At 38.2% G+C, this 26,826-nt stretch overlaps 2 protein-coding genes across 2 annotated transcripts in view; both read left to right on the top strand.

Annotated features, from left to right (window-relative positions):
- Positions 1-1,102: 1,102 nt before the first annotated feature.
- Positions 1,103-9,381, top strand: spdo (sanpodo). Its single transcript, XM_074108498.1, has 4 exons — positions 1,103-2,657; positions 3,504-3,663; positions 4,730-4,850; positions 6,048-9,381. The coding sequence occupies exons 1-4, from the start codon at positions 1,549-1,551 to the stop codon at positions 6,269-6,271; spliced, it is 1,614 nt and encodes a 537-aa protein (XP_073964599.1). The 5' UTR covers positions 1,103-1,548; the 3' UTR covers positions 6,272-9,381.
- Positions 9,382-10,192: 811 nt separating this feature from the next.
- Start1 (Steroidogenic acute regulatory protein-like) overlaps positions 10,193-26,826 on the top strand; it is a 37,541-nt gene continuing 20,907 nt past the window's right edge. Inside the window, exons 1-7 of the mRNA XM_074108499.1 lie at positions 10,193-10,400; positions 12,372-12,455; positions 16,306-16,454; positions 17,702-17,860; positions 18,334-18,387; positions 19,726-19,864; positions 20,921-21,075. Of these exons, the coding sequence (XP_073964600.1) occupies positions 12,380-12,455; positions 16,306-16,454; positions 17,702-17,860; positions 18,334-18,387; positions 19,726-19,864; positions 20,921-21,075 (732 nt within the window). The 5' untranslated portion in view covers positions 10,193-10,400; positions 12,372-12,379. The remainder of the gene's footprint in view (positions 10,401-12,371; positions 12,456-16,305; positions 16,455-17,701; positions 17,861-18,333; positions 18,388-19,725; positions 19,865-20,920; positions 21,076-26,826) is intronic.

Consider the following 26,826-nt stretch of genomic DNA (forward strand, 5'->3'; position numbering starts at 1 on the left):
AGGCGTAACTACGCAAAAATTCAGTTACGTAACTTCGATAAAGTGTGAATAAACCTTATATAAAACTCATGGTACCATCAGCCAAATATGTGGTCTACCACCCTAAAGTTGATAATCGTTTGCATGTCACAAAACAATAAATGCTAAATAGACTAGTCTGTCAAATTGAAAGTTCGACTTTAACAACATATTCATTTGATACGAAATTGTTTAAAAATTGATAGACCACTTATTTGGGTCAATCAACTATTTTACCGACACTTTGGGCGTCTCCTGCGTTTCCAAAATTGTCTCTGGCGTTACCAAAAAATCGTACTTTCAACAAGATATTTCACGGTTAATAGGTTGAACTTACGAAGGATGGCATATATTCATGTATACCATCTATTAAATTACAGAAAAAAATGTTACTTACAAAAATCTGCAATTGTTTGAAAAATGTTGCGGACAGATTAATGTCGGTAAAAAGTTGATTGACCCATTTGGCTGATGATACCTAAGTAAACTAAGTTTAGTATCCAAACCTCTTACTTATATAATTGACGAATTAAATGTTTGTCGCTAGTTTTAGAATGAACGCGATTTCCAATGCGAAAACTTTTACATCAATTTACAAGTATTGCACAAAGTTGATTGTGGACAACACTTAATATAAAATGATCCCAAAATTCCGTTACCGATAGCAGAACCTCTTATTATTACATAGGGTACCCTAAAATGATAAAATGTCACCCTCAAAGGCCTTCCGCTCACCGTCATTCAATAATTGCACAAAGTATAGATGTACACACATATAGGTACACATTAATATTATAAACATTTTAAAACCCTTAAAAATCCACCTTAACTCAAAGAAGTTCATTCTAAAGTGTCACTATTTAAAATCAAACTTAGGTCGTTTTCAAATTGACTCATTTAAGAAAAATAAAATATTCGTTCCATCGATAAACAGCTTTAACGGTTAAGTTTAAGTTTGAAAATGGCACTGCTATAGTTTTATTTGAATTCGGAACGAACAGCGCGTGCCACAAGGGTGCGCGTACGCATCGACCCCAAGTTTTTTTGAAATTGGAAGGAATGGCAGTTGACGGTTTACCGTTGAACGATGTAGACGTGTATGATAATAATAATTAAGGAATAATAATAAGTGAGTTATTAAATTAAGGAATCGTAACATAAGTTAGTGACAGTGTTAGAATAAGAAGAGAAAAGTGTTTGTGTGATTTAAAAAATACGTGATACTGGATTGCTGTCAACTTAAAGACATCTCACTTCAGAACAACAAATAAATTTTTGATAATACTCGTAATACAATTACTGCTCAATATAATTAAAAAACTATAAAAGCTCTTAACCACGATACAAAGAACAATTTAATTAAAGTGAACTAAGCTTTTATAAAACTTAACCGACCGAAGCTTTGCAACACCGTCTCGCAACTTAAAGAAAACCATAAAAGCACAACGGTCATGCTTTACAGCACACCCCTTTCTGAAGAATCCAACGGAAGCACGCTCTAAACACCCGGGGAAACTCTACGCTTAAAACATGGAATCGCCCAAAATAGTTTATAAATATTACTCTAATCCAGCCTTTTGCGGCCAAAGCGAGGGCTACAGTAAATACGCCAGGACTCCGGATAGAAGAATGTCGCCTCTAGGTGGCAATTCTCCGAGGAAATACGATTATGGTAACCGCATTGTCAGAACAGATATATCTGACAATCCGTTAAGAATGTCTCCAGCTGGGGCTTTAAGAAACAGAGATGAGCCACCAGAATTGCCACCTAAACCTCCAAAGTTTCAAAGGCATTTCCAAAGACAGTCCTCTTTAATATGTAAGCCTACCAGAACAGCTGTGAGGTGCCGATCAAGAAGTGAGGATCTAGAAATGGCACAATTCAAACTGGAGAAAACAAAGTATGACAGAAACGCTGAGAGCGACGATGGACTGGAAGACAGCAGGCAGAAACATAGATATGAAGTCATAAGAGACTTTGACGATTTAGTAGACTATTCTCCAACCAAAAAGAGGATAATAGAAGCAGATGCCAATGAAATAGATGAATATAACGTCGATGCGCCCGACGAGAATGAAATGAAAGAAATACCGACGGAAATAGTGAAAACTGTTAATGGTAAACTACACAGATACGCTATAGTTCCCTCTGATGATGATGAACCGGTTAGAAAACACGTTGCTATTACAAGTCCTGTTATGAATAAGAAGAATTTGATAGCTACACAGAAATTGCACGAGCTTTTGTCGACTCCTAGGAAATTGAAGAGTTATGCTAGCCAGCCTTCTGTGAGGATAACTCCGAACAAGACCATAAGCCCTATTAGATTTACAGAGACTCCTCAAAGGATAGTATCAAGTACTCCAACTCGAGGAGTTACTCCGTCAAAATCGTGTGCGAATTTAACGTCCTCAAGAAACCCTGCGTCCCCAATTTCACCGAAAGCACAGCAGAAGCTGAACTATGGGACACCTGGTGAATTCGAAAGGCCTGACGTGTTTGTAACCAGTTTCAGAGAGAAGAGTAGAGAGAGAAGTTTTGATCTGGATCGGAGGGAAGCGAGTCGAGAGAGCAGGAGGGAGTATGATAGGAGAAGTCCTAAGAAGGATAAGAAGAGTACTGCTATTATTATTCCTAGGTAAGTGATAGGTTTTAGGCAAAATGACCCAATCATGACCCAGGGTGGAACCTTTGTGCTACTAATGCCATGTTGACATCTCATACTTTTGTAAAGTTCCACTCTGGATCATGACTCATTGCTACCTACACTCTACAGATCATATTTGTCGTGAAATATTGTGACGAGGTTCTATAGTTATATGATTAGAGTTTCGTCCATCTGTCAAGATCCATTTTCACAGAAAGGCGTAACAGTATCAAACTGAAATTAATAACGAATACTTAGGTTTGCTATCCCATGAAAAAGATTTTTTTTATTTGAAGGTCCTTGTTTAATTGTTATACCTAAGTCGAAAATTCTTCAAGTTAACGTGTTTTTGCTTCAAAATGCATGAAAAAAGTACAAATCTGATGTTACAATAAGCAGCATGTTATCCGTAGTGTGTCCAAATCCATCCATACTAATATTATAAATGCGAAAGTCTGTGTGTTTGTATGGTTGTCGAAACGAAACGAAGGATCGACGTGACTTTTGGCATAGAGATAGTTTGTGGGCCGGACAGTGCAGTGACATAGGCTACTTTTTATGACGAAAAATGCACAGTTCCCGAGGGAACAGCGCGCGATAACCGAATTCCACACGAGCGAAGCCGCGGGCAAAAGCTAGTTTTATTATAATTGCATGCATTCACGGTTCTGTGGATCATTACGGCTATAAAGTTTTATGCGATTTCTCAAAAGTATTTTTTAGATACAGTTTTGTCATGACAGCAGGGCCGGACAACAAAGTGATCCTAGGGTTCCGTTTTTACCAACTAAGGCACAGTACCCTGAAAAATACCAAAAACAATACTGGCTTTTCCAGGGTGGCAGCTCCTCCGTCAGTATACTCCGACGAAACCTACAAGTCCTTTACGAGCGTGAAGACCGTCAGCGCTGCGGCCGCCTCGCTCACCATCGCAGCGCTGATGCTGACCCTGTGCGGCGGGCTCACCACTGGACTCAGTTTCTACATGATGTATACGGTAAAAACAGTTAGGGGTGACCTGTCGTTTTGCCGAGTTTAATTAGGCAGATTTTCGTTTCGCAGACAACTATTGACAGATTTTTCTTTTGGCCGAGCAACGTTTGGTATAATTTCGTTACGCCTATTATTTGTTTCGCCGAGTAGTCGGTAGGAAGAATAGCGATATGCAGATTTACTTTTAGTCGATTGTTTGTTTCGTAATTGTTTCAGTTGATCGAGCAACTGTTCGCCGAAACACGATAAGCAGAGTTATCGCATGACATCAAAATGTGTGGTTAGGTGCGATGACGAGCGTCAGCGAAGAGTGTTAGGTAGAATTGTGACCAACAATGCCAGAACCGAACTGCTGGCGTCGCGAATTATTTAGTTTGTTTTGACTTCAATATAAAATAAACCCAAATTCGAAAGCGAAAAGTTGTTCGAGCAAACGTTGAATATTTGTAGTGATTAATCGGCTAAACGAATTTCTGTTAATTGTTGTTCGGCTTACTGACTCAGAAGCCAACTGCCTACTAAAGGTTGAGTTACGAAACGTTAGTCTGCGAAACAATACATCTGCGTACAAATTCATCGGCGTACCGTTACTCGGCGAAACTTGGTCTGCCAATCAATAATCTGCGTAAAAATTGTCGGCGAATCATTAGGTAACCATACGGTAAAAGCAGTTAGGGTCTCCCTACATAATAAATTATATCCGAGGCCGCATTTAAGGCTGCTTGTAGACGTCCGCTGCTTTTACCGGACAACGGGCCGTCTATAAATGGATATCCTTGTATACATGTAATATTTTTACCGGATGGAAGTCATCAAGTAGACGGGAGCTAATAAACAAAACCTACCAAGAGCGTGTCGGACACGCCCAAAATAGGGCTCCGTAGCCATTACGAAAGTACTTAGTAAGTATTGTGAAAATAATAGTTAACAAGACAAAGAGCGTACAAAGGCGAACTTATCCCATAAAAGGGATGTCTTCCAGTTTGTATTAAGAGCTTGCATTAATAATGAAATATTTAGGACTTTTGTTTAAGTTATTATTGTGTTTTTAATTAGAGCGATCTGTTCAGGTGGGGCGTCGCTACTACCTTGACTTCGGAGTGCTGGCGGGCTTCACGTGCTTTCTGCTAGGGCTGCTTGGGCTGCGCTCGCGCAGGCAACAGTTGCTTCCTAACCGGAATTACATCTCTGGTAAGTGCAGCGTTCAAGATTAAATGGTGAATTTTTTTAAATATTTTTTTTACTTACATAATTGCGGTGGGCAATTTTTTTTTTACTTTTGTTGAATATAATCACTTGTTGAGATACAGCTTCGGATTAGGATTTCAATGATACAAGAGGCACCTAGTTATATTCAATAACTAAGTAGCTATGCGATATTGAAAAAAAAGTCGCCACCAAAATTACAATAGTGACAGCGAAATGAGGGCTATCGTTTTTTTCACTAGATGGCGCACTGTTGCGTGAGGTTTTTAAGTGTGGCTTTCAAAGTCTGTTATTACGGGCGTGAAAGCAAAGTTTAGATTAAATCATATTCAATACACCTTAAAACCGTACCATATCGAGCATGCCACAGTGTTCCATAGTCCCCGTTTGTTCGGAAAAAAGGGAGGACAAAGGTTTCCGAAAGACATAACTGTCTCAAAACACAGACATTCATTGCCCCGGAACGCATATTTGCCATAATTAATTTCAGATATTGCAAAATATTCACAAAATTATTCTAATTATAAATAACCGCGTAGCTCACCAAAAACTATGAGATTTGACATGTCGGAGACCTCACGCTACACTAGCGCCTCTAGCGGTGAATTCATACGCGATAGCCCTCATTACGTCTTTATCATTTTCATAGGTAATTAGTTTGAAATTACGAACTATTTACTATGATTACACTTACGTTTGTTTAGCACTGGTGTTTACCCGTGGCTTCGCATACCAACGTAACTCATTAGATAAGAACAACAGTTAGAATTGAAATTCCGGGATTTTCTACATCGTTGTTTTTATTGACGTTGCATTATATTATAAACAACCAGTGCCAAATTTCGTGACTTCATACCCTGGGGTTGTTATTTCAAGATTTTATCCATACCTATTCCGCAGGAATATCTAGAATAAGTTGCCAAGAGGCCCGCCTCTCTTTTTTAATTAGTTTTAGTTTTAGTTATTTTAATTTAATAGTAGTTTTAGTCCTATGGATATTTTGTATTTTCTTAATATTTTCTTAATAATTTATTGCCTAAGCTTTATTCCAGAGGTCCAGCTATCTGCTTACCAAATTTCATTCAAATCCGTCCAGCCGTTTTAGCGTGAACAGAATACACACAAACTTTCGCATTCATAATATTACTAGGATTAATAAAGTCTCATTCACTGTCTTTCCAGGGTACATCGTGCTATCTTCCTTCTCGCTCCTCAGCGCGTTTGGGCTCCTCTTACTCCTGTCCATGCAACCGCAGCCCGGCACGGCGCTGAGCGACATAACCTCCGGCGCTGTCTGCGCTGTCAGCGCTTTATCGCTGTTTGTGGCGTCGCTAGGCGTCCTAGCATCGTACTGCTGTGCTAGGGACCCGCCTGACAACAGGGTTGGGACTGCTAGGTGGTACTGATTAAGAAACGCTATCAATGTTCTTAACAAATATTTAGCCTTTGCAGCGAAAATGTGTAGTAGATTAGACGCTACTCAGAAAGTAGTGCTATCTCTTTCTGTATTACGGTACTGTAAACTCAGGTTTCTATAGTCCCAAGCGTTCATCAATTAGTCCAAAAAGTCTATTGGATTAGGCTGCCATGAACCTCCAAGATGACGTTAGCAGTTCCGTTATTGTTCGAAATGTTAAAAATCCGTTTGGACTAATTGATGAACGCTGGGACTATAGAAACCTGAGTTTACGGGAATTACCAACACTATTTTCTCTGTCATGTCATGATTGAAAATAAGTGAGCTAACACAATTCGGTGCGGTTATAAAAGTATTCGGTTACTCCTTACAATAAAGTACTCCCATACATAATGTTATCTTTGAAATTGTAGAGATTCTATACTTTTTGCCCGTGTCACTTGAAAATGTATAATCTAATCGCCATTTACTACGAAGTCTGAAGTTTGCATCGAGGCATTCCTTTCACGCTAATTTTTTTTTTTATACAATATAAGCTTGCGTTTGGCCACAATCAGGCCTGATGGAAAGCGAGGATGAGGCCTACGATGGAGCACGCTTGCCTAGTAAATGCTCATTCACCCTAGACGTGAAAGCGGCCAAATTGTAGTGTTCAGGAAACACAGTCGCAGGCGGGGAATGAGGGCTATCGCGTATGAATTCGCCACTAGAGGCGCTAGTGTAGCGTGAGGTCTCCGAATTGTTAAATCTCATAGTTTTTGGGTGAGCTACGCGAGTTTATTTATAATTAGAATAATTTTGTGAATATTTTGCAATATCTGAAATTAATTATGGCAAATATGCGTTCCGGGGCAATGAATGTCTGTGTTTTAAGACAGTTTTATCTTTCGGAAACCTTTGTCTTCGCTTTTTTCCGAACAAAACGGGGACTATGCAACACTGTGGCATGCTCGATATTTTTATGGTACAGTTTTAAGGTGTATTAAATATGATTTTAATCTAAACTTTGTTTTCACGCCCGTAATAACAGACTTTGAAAGCCATACTGAAAAACCTCACGCAACATTGCGCCATCTAGTGAGACAAAAAACGATAGCCCTCATTCCACTCCTTTACTGTGCGGTTGATGAAGGAAGAGCGAAAACGCTGTGCGGATTTTTTTAAATTTTATTAGGAGAATAAGAGGGATGGTATGTCGCGAACTTCATTTTAACTATTAGGGGGTAACCACACTTTACCGAAATTACGGACGAACACACTTTGCTAAGATTACGCGAGTCAATTTGGCGTAATTACGCCTGCAATGCTGCTTTAATTACTACCAACATTTGCTGAAATTACGTCACGTTTTGAGTATAACCGAACTTCGGTTAGGCGGTAACTGAAGTTAGTAATCACGCCAATACTTGACGTTTTTTCCCGCGAATGTGTAACTTATTATTATAATTGAAACAGGCTTTGTAAAGTGCAAAATTCGAACTTCATATCTTGCCGTTGCGCTGACGCTATACTACTCGTACTATTTATTAAGTGTGAGAGGGACGGAAGATACGACAAAAACTTCGATTTTCGTAGTAGCCCCCCGTATTGCAGGCGTAATGCTAATGACTAATGAATTCACAGAACAATAAGGGTTTATAAATCAATAAGGGTTTCTTGACCGGCGAAATATCGCTAGATGGCGTTAGTATCGACAGTCGAGAGGTCCGTTGGACAGTTCTTGTTTGCGATTGGCTATGCGAGCGGTGAGAAGACGCTGACGTTCGACAAACGCTATGAGGGCTATCGTTTTTTGTCTCACTAGATGGCGCACTGTTGCGTGAGGTTTTTAAGTATGGCTTTCAAAGTCTGTTATTACGGGCGTGAAAACAAAGTTTAGATTAAAATCATATTTAATACACCTTAAAACCGTACCATAAAAATATCGAGCATGCCACAGTGTTGCAAAGTCCCCGTTTTGTTCGGAAAAAGGGAGGACAAAGGTTTCCGAAAGACAAAACTGTCTCAAAACACAGACATTCATTGCCCCGGAACGCATATTTGACATAATTAATTTCAGATATTGCAAAATATTCACAAAATAATTCTAATTATAAATAAACCCGCGTAGCTCACCCAAAAACTATGAGATTTGACATTTCGGAGACCTCACGCTACACTAGCGCCTCTAGCGGCGAATTCATTTGCGATAGCCCTCATTGACACCGCGTCGACGCTGCGCGGGCGCCCGAAAGACGCCACTGGCGTCGTAGCACCGCAGCGTGAACGTAACGTTACGTCGACGCTGCGCGGGCGTTTACTAGACAGACGACGACGCTCGAAAGACGCTAAGTGGGCCCGGGCCCTAAAGTATGATCGAGCAAGCAATGAAGGTCTTCTGAGAGGTGAACCGATAGATGGCATTAGGGCGTTTTCAAAAAAGCGTACTTAACCTTTATTTTTTTGAAATTTTGGATATAATATGATTTACCTACTTAGAATCAAGAACACAATCGATTCTAATCGTTTAAAAGTCAGTTTTGTCACGCCTATCTGAGTGTATGAAAAAAACGTCGCAAAACTGACTTTTTTTTGGAAACATTTTTTAAACTATCGAAATCGATTGTACTCTTGATTCTTGAGTAGGAAAAGCCATATATTTTTCCAAAATTAAAAAAAGGTACACTTTTTTTTTTAAAACGCCCATTCGTCTTGGGGTCCGTTACATATTTAATTTTGTGTCACGTTTGGTATTGGTTTAGAACTAATTATGTAAATCTAAAGCACTCTAAAGCAAAATTTTAATGCTAAATGGACCTCTTTTATAAAGAAAAAGTTTCTCAAACCAGCATCCCTTCCAACTGGACCACGGGGCCCAACTATGAAATCGGGGAATCCCCTTTCTATAATTGAATGGTACAATAACGTATTGACGTCTTACTATGGTTTTTAAAACCTTAAACTAGAGGGCAGCAAAATTTTCTTCCGCCCCGGGTGGCTGTTACCCCGCTAAGCCACTGGATAAAGGAATTACTTTGGAGCAGTTACTTTTTAAGAGGTAGATCTGCTTCTTCTGTTGTCTGTTGACCTATGAAATCAAAAAATAGTACTCAAAATTTGTTATTAATTATGTACCTACTTTTATTAATGAAAATTTTCCTGTATTTTTTAGCCAAAGCTTTTTCGCTCTATGTTTATTTGTACTTATGAAATTGTTAAATTATAAAATAAATATTTATATAAAATGAACGTGTAATAATACTTATTAGTCCCAAAGTCTCTTTTTCGTTTCACAAAACCTGCAATGAATATAAGTTTAGTTAGCTACCGATTAACAAATAACAGATGCTTAACGATTTTGTGGAATGACTGCTCTCGGTTAGTCATTTCACAATTTTAATAACAAACATTGCAACATCCTATAAATAAAATTATCCTTTAGATCAGGAAATTGATGGTTGGGATTTACCCGTGGAATTTATCCTGCAGGGCTACTACGAAACTCGAAGTTCGTGTCGTGCGGTCCCTCTGACACTTATACTATTTAATACGAGAGCGAGAGGGACCGCACGACACGAACTTCGAGTTTCGAGTTTCGTAGTAGCCCTGCTGAACCTGACTGAACAAAAGAAAGGAAAATGTCACAGAATTTGTATTGTCCAATACACTTTCTTTACAATACACTTTAGTATGTTACGTAGAACGGAACTCAAAAAAATTATCGTCGTATTTTCCAGGAAAATATTTTAAAACTTCGATAGTGCATGAATTATTCCAGGATTTGAATACCTTTTACAATTTATTTTGATGCAAATTTATTACTTTAAAATCACATGCAAAATGTTTCCTACGCAGTAACGTTCATTTTATCAACGTTCGTCGCCACGTGTAATGGAATGGAACATCAGTCAGTCAGTCAGTGTCACAGACTATTAAGTGTTACTAATAAACGTCAATCAGTTCGCAAGTTATATCTAATTTTGATAACAAATTTAATTGAAACAACAATACAACATGATTTCCTGATAAAAGCTACGATTCAATAACATAACTGTAGATCGTACCACCGCTAGTTATGCATTATATACCTAGTTTATAGTAATTTAAGTTAGTTCGTGGTGATATTGTTAACTAATCAAGTAAGTCTTTGTTAACGTCGTATTTTACGTTTGGCTGTTTACAAATCGACCTTTGTTATTAAAAAAAAGTAATAAAGAAGTAACTGTTCTTGTTTTTCTTCATATCCATTGTGAGTCAGAATGGGCTTAAGATTTGATAAAAAGCCAAATTAAGTAGAGCAGTACGAATGCATATAAATTAGACATTTTGCTCTCTGTTAATTATAGCTATCTTAAAAATAATGTTATGTGAACTGTAGTTTCCTTTTTTTTATTAATTTACTGTTGATAGTGGGTTCATAGGGTTTGAGCAAATTTTTAGTGTTGAATGAATCACTTTTAAATTGTTTTATTTGGTGCTGAAATTTAACCTCGGTAGCTTGACAATATTTCTTAATCACTTTAAACTAAAAACTATTAACATAAATTTCCATGCAAATGATTTGTGCATCACAGAAAACTTGTCAGCTTGTCTTAACAGAACAAATATTGTACTTATTGTTATTGAAGTATACACTATGTTTTTCATGATTTACCATTAAACACAACAGATGGTTCAGTTCATTGATAAAAATATAACCTGGAAATTATTTTTTTTCACCAGTGATTTATTTTCATACATAATAAGTAATTAGTTGTTAAGGTCAAATTGCACAATTTACAAACTTTATAAGTGACATTGATTCAATTCAATTTTTGGTATTATAATGGCCCCATCGAACGATGCGATGATTCCGCCAATGTCGAGGTTGGATAAGACACTGCCAGTCGACTTCAGGTTGAGTACGGTAGAGCTGTCCTTGTTCGGTAGAATACCAGCCACAACCAATCTAAAACAAAAAGTAACCACCTGCCACCACTGAATAACCCACTACTTAACATATAGTTAGACACAGCTTAAACTACTGGATACTTTTTCTTTCAACTAAGGGATTTTAGGGTAATATACCAAAAAAAAAAACAAGGGGGGGGGAAGTAAAAAGGGAATCGGGTTTGGATTATAATTTGATGTTATTTTTAGATAAAAATGAGTCTGGTATACTACAAAAGGGGGAGAAAACCAGTGTTAAAAGGATAAGTGACATTGAAATGCAAATTAGAGAAACATCAAAAAAACTCACTTTTTAAATCATCTTTTGCTAAATTCATATTATGTGTGAATTAAAAAAAATGTAGTTCTGGACTTGAATAATCTTTGCACCATTTTACTGCAGATCATTAATTACCTATTTTAATTCTTAATTATCTTTTAAACATAATACTTTAAGCCACCATTGTCTTTTAAAAATTAACTTTAATGGGTATGAAAATGTCACTCATTTAATACAATAATTAATTGACACTTCGGGTATTTAATTTAAGATCTGTCTTTTTCTGATCGAAATAATGACAGATAATGATATTTATAAGTAATGACATCTTAAGTATGGTAATTACACACACACAAACATCACGCCTGTATTCCCAAATGGGGTAGGCAGAGCACACAAAACGTTACTGGTTCAGAGCCACTTTTAGCAATTTTAGATTTACAAAAACGGTACTATAGTGACAGGTTGCTAGCCTGTCGCCTACGGTATACCTAACCCCTTATCCTCAGTCGCCTCTTACGACATCCACGGAAGAAATGGAGAGGTGTAATTCTAACCTGACACCACGCGGGGAAATTACAATTAGTCTATTTTTTCGCTGATTTCTTATAACAATGGTCCAGACTAGAAGACAAATGTGCTAAGTGCAAAATTTTGAATTTTTAACATTTGAATGCCAAATACACAAAATAAGCATGCTCTTGCGTTTTCTCTTGTCAAAATAAAAATCTCTTGGCATGTCTACTAGTCTAGACCATTGAATTATGTATGTAACTTAATTTCGAAAAGAAAAATGACAGATGCGGCTTCATATGGTATGATGGCAGTTAAGCCGTTCAGTATCTAAGTAAAGATGCCCTGAATACAAACTATCAAGTGTCATTAAGTGTTATCTCTCCAGGCAGCAGAATGACGGACCACTCCGTCAGAATAGCTGCAGAGTCCCTGCTGGGCAGTGTGAACAACTCCCACTACAGGACTTTGTGTGAGTATTATTTAAATATTTTTTCTCAAAAATGACCGTAAAAATTGACATTATTCTTTACATATCAGAAGGTGAAGTGCATAGTTTATGGTCAGCGAAAAATTAAAAAGTTAAAACGATTGCAGGCGCGCTAGCTCGACAATAATGAATTAGCGCGCCTGCAATCAGTCACATTTTTTTAAAGTTAAAAAGGCCATGGCAATATTGGCACAAGTCGTATACATACAGCCAAGTCTAATGGCCGGTATCAGATATTTTGTTGGAACTCCGGACCTGCAGTTTATTTTTAATGAAAAAAGGCGGGAAAGCATAAGAAAAATATTGGAATAAAATTAAATTTTACAATATATTTTGAGAAAAAGTTTATTCTATTTCAGAATTATTCACCATTTTTGAGAAAAGCTTTATATTAGTCTCGGCTGAAATAGCAATTGCTGGCTTCGTATTAGTTAAACGGACTCGCAAGCTCGTCCGTTTAATACTCATACTCAGCCAGCAATTGCCTACTTCCAGGCCACGACAATAATCTACTATTTTATTAACTTCCAATTTATTGAATCAGGCATTACTTTGCGGAGGTCGTTATAAATTTCGTGATCGTAAATTGAAGTAAAAACACCTTTTAAAAGTAAAATAAATTTAATAAAAAATCACGTCTTTCGTCTTCCGTGGCTAGCCAATCTCTCGTTTTAAATGAAAAATTAATACATCTTTTAGTCTTTCTTTCTCCTTCACTCTTATACACTCAAATCTCATGCCATCTCTTATACTCGTTCATATACGTCATGCTACACTCCTTTCCACTCATCCTACAATCGGCCATACTATTAGTCTGCCCTTAGACTATACTACATAGTTTTTATAGTAACTTTAATGATTGCAAGTGAGCAAATTAGGTACCATCAGCCAAATATGTGCTCTACCACCCTAAAGTCGATAATCGCTTGCATGTCGCATATCAATAATGCCAATAGACGTGTCTCTCAACTTGAAAGTTCGACTTAAGCGACATATTCATTTGATAGGAACTTGTTTAAAAGTTGATAGACCACTTATTTGGCTGATTGTTTGATTGTTTGACCTAATTGTTTTTAGTTTATTAGCTTCCAGTAATCATAATGCTCATAATATAATAAATAATATGTTTCATAGTTTACAAATTATCTATTTATGTAGTCTTATGTTTAGTAATAAAACTGTGTAGTATATCTAAAACTGTGTAATATATCTTTGTAGCGGTCCGAGGGTCACCAACGGTGCTGGCTGAAAATCAGCGCTGGGGTGTTTATTATTAACGCTTCAGCATTATGCTGAGCCAGTGTCCGATTCACAACCGCAATGACGCATACTTCTTTCTACATGTTGTCTATTTGTACTTAATACTATTGTTGTGTCTTGCTTGTGTTGTGAATAAATGTATTTTCTTTCTTTCTTTCTTCTTTATAATGTTACTGATAGGGGATGGTCGCTAGTAATATTATTATAAAAGCGAAAGTTTGTATCTCTGTATGTCTGTTTATTACTCCCTCACACTAAAACGGCTGGACGAATTTAGACGATGAAGCTTTCGCAATTTTCATTCATATTCAATTAAATTCTTGTAAGCAATTATCATTAATAATTAATAGTATTTGGGCGATTGATAAAACTCGATAACACATGTTTTTCCAGATAACACGAAGGCTAGAGATTGTTTGTTCCCGAAAATAAACATGTAGCTAAATTAATTAAAATAAATAATTGGAGTATCGAAAATACAAACTGAAATATAGATGCACAGAAAAACCAGAAAAATAAGACCAGCTGCTTAAGTGGCTAAATAAGAAACAACGCAAGCTGAGATATGAGGTGCATAGGAGAAATTCGTGTCTGTATCGTTGTCCAGCGGTGGTGTAGCGGTATAGCACACGGCACGGAATGCCGAGGACCTGGGTTCGATTCCCAGTTTGTATTTTCGATATAGGTTTTACGGGATGACCGTAAAAGTAACAAAAAATTTGGAATTGAAATAAAAAATACAAAAAGATTCCAAAAAACCAATCTTAAATAATTGGAGCCCACACACACACATGAGTAATATTTACCTCGACGTTTTGGCAATATTACAGTGGCCGTGGTCACGAGTAGACACGTCGAGGTAAATATTACTTGTGTGTGTTAGCGTGATAAGTCCCGTTGGTGGTATTTTGACTATGAGTGAAAATCAAGAAAGTTTAAAACATTAAATTAGAGCGTTATCAAAGATCCCCGAAATTATATTAAAAAAAATGTCTCGTCTTGGTCTGTATAAGTCCTACTGGAGGGCCGGGGAGCACAGGCCTCCTCTCACTCTCAGAATGAAGGGTTCAGGCTTTAGTTTCCATGCTTCACACACGCTTCGCAGATTAGTATAGGTTTCCTCACGATGTTTTCGCTTACTCTAAAGTGGTAAATTTCAAATGTAATTTCGCACATGAATTTCAAAAGGTTCAGAGAACGAGCCCAGATTTGATTGAACCCATGGGCCTCTGCTTGAGAGACCGTAGGTCAAACCACTAGGCCACCACTGATGTTTTAATGTGAAAATATTTTTAATATAATTTCTGAATAACGTTATATATTTAATGCCAATGCTCTCTTATCAATATCACGTATCAAACAGGTATAGTGTTACACAATTCTGATGTACTGTACAATGCAATTTCTTTATTAAGCTCCAAACTATAAAAATTAAAGTTTTTGTTGAAAAAGTAATTTTTAATACAAGCTTTTTTGCTGACTGTACTTTTTATTGTCTCCAAACTGCATTTCCGTACCAAATTTCAAGTCAATGCCATTAACCGTTGAGGAGTTCTGTCCTGCGGAGACGATCTTGGCCGGACTACCAGGATGTCACTGCCAGATTAATGTATTGTCACCGGACTTACATAAGTATGTCAAATTTCAAGTCAATCCGACTACTAAAAGTGCGTCTAACTTGCAAGATTTGACTCATATAGAGGTTAACATACTTACACATCAAGATAAATGCTATTAAAATTCCAAACGCGCCTCTAGTAATTTCATTTTAGCCATAAAAAGTATACTGGGTGGTACCAAACGATGGTACTATGTAAAGTAACAAGTGATAGTGTTGTTAAAAATTAAGTTGTGGTAAATACTTGTGATGTATAGATATCATTTAATAATATTGTAAATCTGTTTATAAAAAATATATTACCTTGTTGAGTTTCCTGCCAGATTCTCCTCAAAAGAGGTTTTTCCGAACGTGTTTGTTTGCATAAATTGAATAAAGATATTTTGAGTCTGACTTTGATTTTAAACTGAACAACTTTCTCCAAGGAACATAGGTCGAAAAACGATTTTTTTTCGCCATTCCATAGTAAGTTGGTCAGCTAATCAATACATTTTGTATGGGAGTCAGAATTTTTTTTTTCGGTTTTCGACCTATGTTTTTTGGAGAAAGTTGTTCAGTGTAAGTAACACTCACCTGTTTATAAAGTATCATCGTTTGGTACCATCCTGTATACTTACTTAGATTAATCTCAATTAAGTTTTTTAATTACGGGACCCCATACATCCCTGTATTGTTATTTTTTTTCATGTAATTTTTGCTTAAATTTATACTGTACTTTATAAGTATTTACTTTGTAATTATTTATTTTGGAAAAATTACTTTCTGCCAAGTTTCTTCCGGCGCATTCTTCTTTGCAATGATGGTCTTTGTCGTATAAAAGTGGCCATTGTGGCCTAATTACTAAATAATTTTAAATTTTCTAAGTGACCGCACTCTCCACAGAGTGGTCCTGATCGGTCGATTTCGATAGATTGGTGCGGTAACACTGAAAGCATTACATTCTTTTTTTTCCAGCTAACTCCCACTCCCTGAACCTGGTGTCGGAAGACCTGGCGGCGGGGCACCGGCCCGAGGGCAAGATGTCCACCGTCCGACGGTTCTTCTGTCTGTTCGTCACCTTTGACCTGCTCTTCACCAGTCTCATGTGGCTGATCTGTGTTATGGTATGTTTTAGACACTAGGGTTTACCCGCGACTTCACGCGCGGAAATCATTAGATACAACTGCTGAATTTATTCCAGAATTTTACAAAAAATCCTGTGGGAATATTTTTTACTTAAAACCTAAAATTGTTAAAAGTGACTCTGAAGCGGTGACGTTTCGTGTGCTTTGCCTACCCCATTTGGGAATACAGGCGTGATGCTTGTGTGTGTGTGTGTGTGTGTGTGTATGTGTGTGTGTGTGTGTGTGTGTGTGTGAATATATATATATATATATATATAATCTATACAATATAGGCTTGCGCTTGGCCACAATCACGCCTGATGGAAAGCGAGGATGAGGCCTACGATGGAGCACGCTTGCCTAGTAAATGCTCATTCACCCTAGACTTGAAAGCGGCCAAATTGTAGTGTTCAGGATACACAGTCGCAGGCAGGGAATTCCACTCCTATATCGAGATAAAAAGTAGCCTATGTGTTATTCCAGAGGTCCAGTTATCTTATGCAGATGTGTGTTTCTATTCAATTAATGAGTTCCATGAGTATAAGATTGTATAATTATTGTAATTGTAAATTAACCTGAGCTAATTTTTGCGACAATAATTGGATAATTTAATTTAATTTAACGAATATAAAATTGGAACTCTAACATTTCTACGCCGATGAGGCAGGATATGACGCACTTAATGTAATTCGACCATCTTTTGTACCATATTCTAAGAAATAAGCAGATTATTATTATTACGTTTCCACCAGAGATGTGTTGCGCCGAATCTGTTTTTCATCCTCGCGCAGCACATTTCTAATGGAAACAGCTGAGGCTGCAGGTGGTAGGACCTTGTGCAAGGTCCGCCCGGATTGCTACCACCATCTGGCTCGCAAATCCTGCCGTCAAACAGCAGTGCTTGCACTGTTGTGTTTCGGCGTGGAGAGTACCTAAGACAGCCGGTGAAATTACTGGCACTTGAGGTATCCCATTAGGCCTCTAGGTTGGCAACGCATCTGCAATACCCCTGGTGTTGCAGATGTTTATGGGCGGTGGTTATCTCTTACCATCAGGCGACCCACTTTGCCACCCAGATGAATAAAAAAAAAAGGCTGAGCGGATCGAGGTGAGGTAAATGAAGCATTTCTATTGGTTCATGAAAAACACGATCTTCGCACAACTGGTGTACACGGAGCCTGAGCGTGAAGAGGTCGAGGAACAGATAGAGAGACAGACATTCACATTAATAATATTCGTTGTTTCAGATGAAAGGCGAGACGCTAGAACAAATATTCAATAGAGAAATAATAAACTACAACATAAAAATATCGCTGTTCGATATAGTGCTGGTCGCTGTCTGTCGGTTCATACTTCTCCTTCTGTTCTACGCTGTCATCTATATTAATAACTGGAGTGTTATAGCCGTAAGTATGATCATCATCATCATCATCATGTCAGTCTATACACGTCCCATTGCTGGGCACAAGCCTCTCAGAATGGGCTTGGGTTGTAGTTCCCACGCGCGCCCAGCGCGGATTGGGAACTTCAGACACAGTTGAATTGCTTCGTAGGTTTGTGTAGGTTTCCTCGCGATGCTTTCCTTCACTGCAAAGCTCGTGGTAAATTTCAAATGTAATATCGCATATGAGCTCTGGTTACAGGGCTACGGCACATGCTGAGCCGAGTCCTTTTGGCATCACACTACAGCACAACGTCTCTAATTTTTCTCTCTTCTCCTATTTATGTTTTTGCTGTGTCTTTGTTGTGATGTAGTGTGTTTTTGTTGTCAATAAATCTTGTGAGTTTGAACCCACGATCCTCTGCTTGAGAGGCCAGAGGTCAAAACCACTCGGCCACCACGGCTTATTAAATAAATATGTATGTATTTTTTTTCTAGCTCTCTACAAGTTGTTCCTGTGCCTTCTTAATAGCAAAAGTATTTGTATATGATGTGAGTATTGCCTGCATTATTTTTAAGTAAAAAAATAATATATCTAGGCCCAATCATGGTCATATTAAGCACAGTATACCCAACCCAGTAATGGGCAACAAGGGTTCAATGCCTTGTAGCTCGCCATGAACTTTACTACAGTACTTTCATTGTAGCATGGTGCGGGTGACAGCTGTCAATATCACAAGACTAGAGAGTCAAAGTGTCGAAACTTGAGTCGATAAAACTAATAATTTAAAATCTTAATCATAATTAATGTCATTAATCCGATTATTAAGCTAATTTTGATGAGAATGTTAGTGAAATTCTAGGTTGGAATATTATTTGCTACTTAAGTAAGATTAAACGGAGTTTGCAAGAATAATCGTTACTTGGGCCAGTCAACTATTTTACCGACACTTTGGGCGTCTCCTACGTTACCAAAATTGTCTCTGGCGTTACCAAAAAATCGTACTTCCAACAAGATATTTCACGTTTTAATAGGCTGAACTTACGGTGGATGCCATGTATTCATGTACCCCATCTATTAAATTACTCAAAAAACATGTTTACTTACAAAAATCTGCAATTGTTTGAAAAATGTCGCGGACAGATTAGTGTCGGTAAAAAAGTTGATTGGCCCACTTACCAATTAATAAGTACCGATATAACTCAAGATCCACAGGTCCCATCACTAAACGAGTCTCTGGTGTTACGTTACACGCATATTACGTTTCTTCACTTAATAGTGCTTTGAATTTAATTAATTGATTATAAAAATTTGATAGCTTAAATTTATTTCGTATAACATAGTTCTTTATGTTCAAATATTTTACGCCAGTCATATTCAGGCTACAACTGAAATATAATTCCATGTATTTAGACCGCAGCAACTTTTTTTGAGTGAAACGAAACGTGCATCAAGTGTCACCCGCAACATGTTAGAATGAAAGCACTGTAGTTATGATCGTCAGTTAGTAGTATTCTATTGTATTACCCTTTATTGTACCTACATAAAAACACATGAAATTAACAGATGACAAGGTAATAAGAAGCACAAAGGCGAACTTATCCCTTGAAGGGATCTCATCCAGTTAACCTTAGTCATTGAGGACACAATATTCCCATTGAATTCTCACCCTATGAATCTCAACGTCTTCTGTGTTTAGACTAGACAGTTGCTTACTCTCTGTACTAACGTACTATAATAATGTACTAACGCTTATATGGACTCCGTCTGCAGTAAACTGATATGGCCTATTTCTTACCTTAATAATCTCTATATACCTGTGCTTTCTGTACTGCTTACTATATGTTGGTGTTCAATAAAGAGTTATTATATTGTATTGTAATCCCCAGTGGCCAAATGCTGAGCAGCCAGTGTACCAAGTATTCCTGATCCTGGCATCCTTCACTCTGTCCTGGGGCGAGGCTTGGTTCCTGGACTTCCGGGTGCTGCCTCAGGAGTTGCAGGCCAAGACCATCCTCGAAGCCATTGGTGAGTGATGACGCTGACAGTAAGGATGATCCGATATAGACGCTCTGCTACACCAGTTTTATTAGGTGTTTAAGGTCAGAAAAAATGTACTTCTGAACATGTATTCTGACTAAATTGCCAAGATGTATTCAAGTCCTTCAAGACAATTTATATAAAAATACATATTATTTGTTCAATGCTAATAAAATAAAGCCAAACAACTAGACCGATTAAAAAAATACTTTCTCTAATAGAAAAGCGCAAAGTTCCACGCGTCACTGACAAAGTAGCGTGCGTAATAGTACATTGTGTCTTAAGGGCGGTAAATAAGGAATTACGAACGAGAGTCTATTAGAAGCCCGAAGTCGAAGACTGAGGGCTTTAATGAGTCGATGTTCGTAATTCTAGTACCGCCCGTGCGACATACAATGTTTTTCATCACATTTGCGAGTAAAATTGTATATTTGTAAAAGAAAAACTAATATTTTTTCAAAAATTGCCGATACCGCTGACTACGCTCTTGGCAGCGCCAGCCTCCGTTTCCCCCAAATTAAATTTCTGCTGCGCGCCGAGGTAGTTAAATGAAAAATAAATCTCCGTTATAACTCCGCAAAAAAAATGGCCGGAGGCGGAGGCGAAGATACGATTTCTTGCGGAACTTCCGCAGTAACGGAGGCGGAGGCGAAGTTCCGTTACAGTTACAACCCTAGTGGAAACAGCTGAGCGGAGCGAGGATAGGTTGAATGAAGCATTTCTATTGGTTCATGAAAAACGCATTGTTCGCAACACATCCTCGCACATCTCTGGTTGAAGCGCCAGCCTAAGGGTATGTTTCACCATCCATTGATTAGTGTTTAACTGACGGTTAAATGTGATGCCGTCTCTATTTGTTTTGTTCGAATAGAAGGAGACTGCATCATATTTAACCGTCAGTTAACACTAATCAATGGATGCTGAAACAGCCCCTAAGTCAGAGCCAAATTTCAACTAATCGGTCCAGTTAACTCTGATTCTGGGTATGACAGACCGACGGACAAACGAGGGCATTCCAAAAATAACCATGACTTCTCTCTCCAGCCGGTCACCAGCACCACCAAAGCACGGAGCGGACTCCCCTCCTCAAGCCTCAAGCGTCCACGTTCGGCGAGTCCACGGCCAACTGGTTCTCGCCGGTGGAGTCCCCGGCCGGGACTCCGCGCCCCGGACGGGACGTCATACTCACTGTTGACCAGGTAACGAACTATACTCATCATCATCATCATCACGTCCACTGCTGGACAAAGGCATCCCTCTTAGAACGCCACATTGAACGAGAACTCGCCACTTTCATTCACCGGTTGCCCGCAACTCTATCGTCAGTCGTAGTGGGATGCCTGCCAACGAAGCGAAGTATGCGAAGTAACGTTATGCCAATTTGAATTAGGAATATTACGTTATGCGAATTATTATAGACCCAACTGTACTGCAAAATGCGTACAATGTAAAGCTTAAGATTTGTCAGCTAGCGCATATTATGTGGGAGCGGTATCAATGGTCCGATGTAGACGCTCCGCTACAGCAGTTATACTAGGTGTAGTCGCCATGAGATATATCGTAGCGGGCGATACTCAAATTTATAATAAATAAATATCATGGACACTTCACACCAATTATCCCGAACTAAGCATAGCTATAGCTATAGCTAAGCATAATTATATAGCGAAAATACAAACTGAGACGTGGATGCACAGAAAAACCAGAAAAAGAGACCAGCACTGGGAATCGAACCCAGGTCCTCAGTATCCGTGCTGCGTGCTATAACCCTACACCACTGCTGGACAGGAATCTAGACACGAATTTTCCTATGCATACATATCTCAGGTTGCTTATTTCTACTATGTTACTTAAGCAGTAGCACTAGCGACATCTATGTTTCGTCGACAGACATCACACTCTTTCGGAACTAACCGCTCACCCAGACAAGAGATGTCGCTACTAAGCAATCAAATTATGATTAGTTTTTTGGGAGTCTTTTTGTATTTTTTATTTTTTCTTCTTTTTCTTCATGATGTCTTCATTTATTATTTCAAACTCAAACTCAAACTCACAACATTTATTGACAAGAAAAACACACTACATCACAACAAAAACACAGTAAAAACATAAATAGGAAAGAGAAGAAAATAAGAGATATTGTGCGTGTGTGATTTCTTCTTTTGCGTGGTTTTCTTACGGCTAGATTCCGTTGGTTCGTAATGGCAGGGTTGCCATGTAATGTGGGGCGATGGGAGACGAGTAATACTACCTAATGATGAGTAAATACTGCCTTTATTTAATAAGCTTACGATTATTATATACCGTACATATTGGGAGTGTGTGTGTATGTCGCAGCATACACTACAGATATGTGGTTATTGTATTTGACTTTCTTTTATTTATTTTATAAATTAAAGTATGTTATCGAACAGAAAAACAATTTTTAAGCTATCTTTAAATATTGCGTGTATTTTTGATTAGATATGCAACGGATAGTTGTTTAGCCGGATATCGGATAATCGGCGGGACCGTTGGCCGGATAGCCGGATATCCGGCCGCCGGATATTCGGCCAAGTTTTACGAAGGTAAGAACCTACAATAAAATTAAGCCAATGAGGGCTATCGCGTATGAATTTGCCACTAGAAACGCTAGTGTAGCGTGAGGTGTCCAAAATGTCAAATCTCATAGTTTTTGGGTGAGCTACGCGGGTTTATTTATAATTAGAATAAATTTGTGAATATTTTGCAATATCTGAAATTAATTATAGCAAATATGCGTTCCGGGGCAATGAATGTCTGTGTTTTGAGACAGTTTTGTCTTTCGGAAACCTTCTCGCTTTTTTCCGTTAAAACGGGGACTATGCAACACTGTGGTTGCTCGATATTTTTATGGCACGGTTTTAAGGTGTATTAAATATGATTTTAATCTAAACTTTGTTTTCACGCCCGCAATGTCAAAGTCAAAGTCAAAATATCTTTATTCAATTCAGGCTATAACAAGCACCCATGAATGTCAAAAAAAAATCTACCACCGGTTCGGAAAAACCTCTGTTGAGAAGAATCCGGCAAGAAACTCAACGAGGTATATATTTGAAAACAGATTTACAATATTATTAAATGATATAAATAAATAAATAAATATCATGGGACACTTGACACCAATTGACCTAGTCCCAAACTAAGCAAAGCTTGTACTTATGGATACTAGGCAACGGATAAACATACTTATATAGATAAATACATACTTAAATACATATTAAACATCCAAGACCGAGAACAAACATTCGTGTTATTCACACAAATATCTGCCCCGGCCGGGATTCGAACCCAGGACCTCAAAGCTTCGTAGTCAGGTTCTCTAACCACTTAGCCATCCGGTCGACATATATACATCACAAGTATTTAACACAGTAGGTTCGCTATTTGAAGGGATCGCTAATGCGGATCGGAATTATTTCCAAATATCCCTGTCCATGATATAATCATTAACTTTATAATACGCCTTGGATATTAATGTCTTCTTGACAATAGATCTGAATTTGTATCCGTTTCATTTATAATATTTTTTGGAATTTTATTATAAAAACGTATGCAATTTCCCAGAAACGACTTTTTGGTTTGAGTTAGATGAATTTATCAACGAGAATTTAATACATTTAGTTTTCTTAGGATTTAGTAACAAATTATTGGCAGCAAACCATGCGGATATCACGGACAGGGTTTCATTGGGCTCAATGAAGTCGGTATCTTTTCTACTAACCTTGAACAGTAAAGACGTGTCGTCAGCAAACATAACTATACCCGACTTTTGGCTTACCATATAAGTAAGGTCATTTACATAAATTAGATACAGGAATGGGGCAAGAATGGATCCTTGAGGCACTCCCATTTCGACCACAGATCCCTCCGATACCGTTCCGTTAATCGCTACCTTTTGCTTTCTTTGTGTGAGGTAAGATTTAATGAGTTCTAAAGCGAGGCCACGAATGCCATAAAAATGCAATAACAGACTTTGAAAGCCATACTTAAAAACCTCACGCAACAGTGCGCCATCTAGTGAGACAAAAAAAAATAGCCCTCATTCGAGCGCGCGCGTAGCACTCCGAGCAGGGGGGCTACTACGAAATTCGAAAATCGAAGTTTGTGTCGTTCCGTCCCTCTGGGACTTATACTATTTAATACGAGAGCGAGAGGGACGATACTATACGAATTTTGATTTTCGAATTTCGGAGTAGCCCCTCTGCTCAGTGCTCACGTCTCCCAAATCAACAAGTATTAGTTTAGATCTTAAACAAAGATCATGTTCAGTTTCCATTCATTACGATGACCTGTTTCGATGTCCGTTCTATCAATTGGCAGTAATTAGCTACCCTTTATAACTTGCCGAAGCACTAATAATACCAATTAGCTTTTAATCGACGAATTCGTATTACGTAGCCGAGAAACAATATGCGGGTAGCGAATTTATCCATTAGTTAACTCGGTGCAACTGTGTCGTAGGGTAGGACGCCTCTGCCGTCCTTATCAATTTTTAGGGTTCCGTACCTCGAAAGGAAAAAACGGAACCCTTATAGAATCACTTTGTCGTCCGTCCGTCAAGACTCTTTTTCTCAGGAACGCGTATTTTCTCGATGAGAGCTAAAAACATAGATGTCGCTAGTGTCGCTGCTTAAGTGGCTAGTAAAGAAAAAAACAGGCTGAAATGTGTGGTGCGTGGGAGGCATTTGTGTCTAGACTCCTGTCCAGTGGTGGTGTAGGGGTTATAGCACGCAGCAAGGAAAGCTGAGGACCTAGGTTCGATTCCCAGCGCTGGACTATTTTTAAGGGTAAAAACGGAGTACATTTATTCACAACAATACAAGACAACAATATTATTGCGGTTGGTTCCGAAAGAGTGTGACGTCTGTCGACACCACATAGATGTCGCTAGTGCTGCTGCATAAGTAGCAAAGGAGAAATAAGCAACCTGAGATATGTATGCATAGGAAAAATTCGTGTCTAGATTCCTGTCCATAAGTGGTGTAGGGGTTATAGCACGCAGCACGGAATGCTGAGGACCTGGGTTCGATTCCCAGCGCTGGTCTATTTTTCTGGGTTTTTTCTGTCCATCCATGTTTCAGTTTGTATTTTCGTTAAGTCTTTCTCTGTATAATCTTGAATTTGAAACGTTTATAACCCTGTTATACAGCGTTTATTGTTGATTATAGCCTCAAACTGTAACTAGACTTAGATTTAAGTGCTGTGAACCGACATTAAAACAAGTTGTTAACTTTAGATACCAGAGCGTATTAATTAATGTTTTTTTTTTCGAGCAGCTATTAATGCGTACAATAATGACAGCTGTCATCAACAAGTGCGACGTTTTGACTAAAAACAAAGTAGTATCATGTTGTGATACATTGCACGCTTATTTATTTTATAAGGAAAATAATAAGTCTAAATTGTTTACTAAAACATAATAAAGTTTGATTTTTAGGGCATTCATTAACTACCCTTAAAGTTTGAGGTAGTATCAAAACTAGAGATGCAACGGATATCCGGCCGTAATAATGTTACTATTCGGCCGAATACCAACTCCCGCTCCGCTGGTTATCCGATATCCGGGCAAACAACTATCCGTTGCATATCTAATCAAAAATACACGCTGTATTTAAAGATAGCTTAAAAATTGTTTTTCTGTTCGATAACATACTTTAATTTATAAAATAAATAAAAAAAGTCAAATACCGTATCATATTTAAGTAACCACACCTTTCAGTGGCTAATTTTCTGAATAAATCAAATATTAGACACTTATTTTAACTAGTAACTGATAAACGCAAAAAGACTAGAAACTAAATATTTACTTTGATAACATTTTTTTTCGATTATGTCTGACTTCTTATCTTTCAAAGAAACAAATCAAATACTGTGAAGAAATCTTGATATTACAAACTACTTATTACAGGAGTTGGTAAATATGACAAGATATGACGTGTTTTTTAGGGTTCCACACCTCAAAAGAAAAAACGGCACCCTTATAGGATCACTGTGTGGGCCGTCTGTCTGTCCGTCAGGTACAGTTTCTTAACCCCTGTCGCGAAAAGGAGCGTTATAAGGTTGACGCCAATGTCAGTCTATCTGAGGCATCGTGCTCTCAAACGGATGGACCGATTTTGATGCGGTTTTTTAAAATAGAAGGGCTACGGATTAGCCCGAAACATGCCGCGCATGTCGTGTTAAGCCGTGGTGGCCTAGTGGTTTGACCTATCGCCTCTCAAACAGAGGTCGTGGGTTCAAACCCCGGCTCGCACCTCTGAGTTTTTCGAAATTCATGTGCGGAATTACATTTGAAATTTACCACGAGCTTTGCGGTGAAAGAAAACATCGTGAGAAACCTGCACAAACCTGCGAAGCAATTCAATGGTGCGTGTGAAGTTCCCAATCCGCACTGGGCCCGCGTGGGAACTATGGCCCAAGCCCTCTTGTTCTGAGAGGAGGCCTGTGCCCAGCAGTGGGACGTATATAGGCTGGGATGATGATGATGATGTCGCGCTAAATTCGATTTAAGACGTGAGTTATCCTGTTTTATTTCACTTAATGTAAGTCTCACGGTAGTTTCATGTTGAAAGCGAGTTTCCATGAGGTGGTTCTTAGCTACGTTTCATTAAAATGGGTTCAGCCGTTTTTGAAATATTGTAATTTGAAATTACAATGTCGGGAGTTTTCAACTTAGGAAAGTTGATTATTGAATGGATGAAAATAAAATGTATGAAGATGGTTGATTGGTGTCAAATGTCCCATGATATTTATTTATTGAACTGAGTGTGCTGTGGAGGAGCGTGGTGGCCTAGTGGTTTGACCTATCGCCTCTCAAGCGGAGGGTCGTGGGTTCAAACCCCCCGGCTCGCACCTCTGAGTTTTTCGAAATTACATTTGAAATTACCACGAGCTTTGCAGTGAAGGAAACATCGTGAGGAAACCTGCAC

The sequence above is a fragment of the Choristoneura fumiferana genome, chromosome 27 (genome assembly GCF_025370935.1).
Source record: "Choristoneura fumiferana chromosome 27, NRCan_CFum_1, whole genome shotgun sequence".
NCBI lineage: Eukaryota > Metazoa > Arthropoda > Insecta > Lepidoptera > Tortricidae > Choristoneura > Choristoneura fumiferana.

Coding starts and splice junctions, on each gene's coding strand:
- spdo (XM_074108498.1), top strand. CDS start 1,549: ATGGAATCGCCCAAAATAGTTTATAAATATTACTCTAATCCAGCCTTT. Junction 3,664..4,729: donor GTTTCTACATGATGTATACG/GTAAAAACAGTT, acceptor CGATCTGTTCAG/GTGGGGCGTCGCTACTACCT. Junction 4,851..6,047: donor TAACCGGAATTACATCTCTG/GTAAGTGCAGCG, acceptor CTGTCTTTCCAG/GGTACATCGTGCTATCTTCC.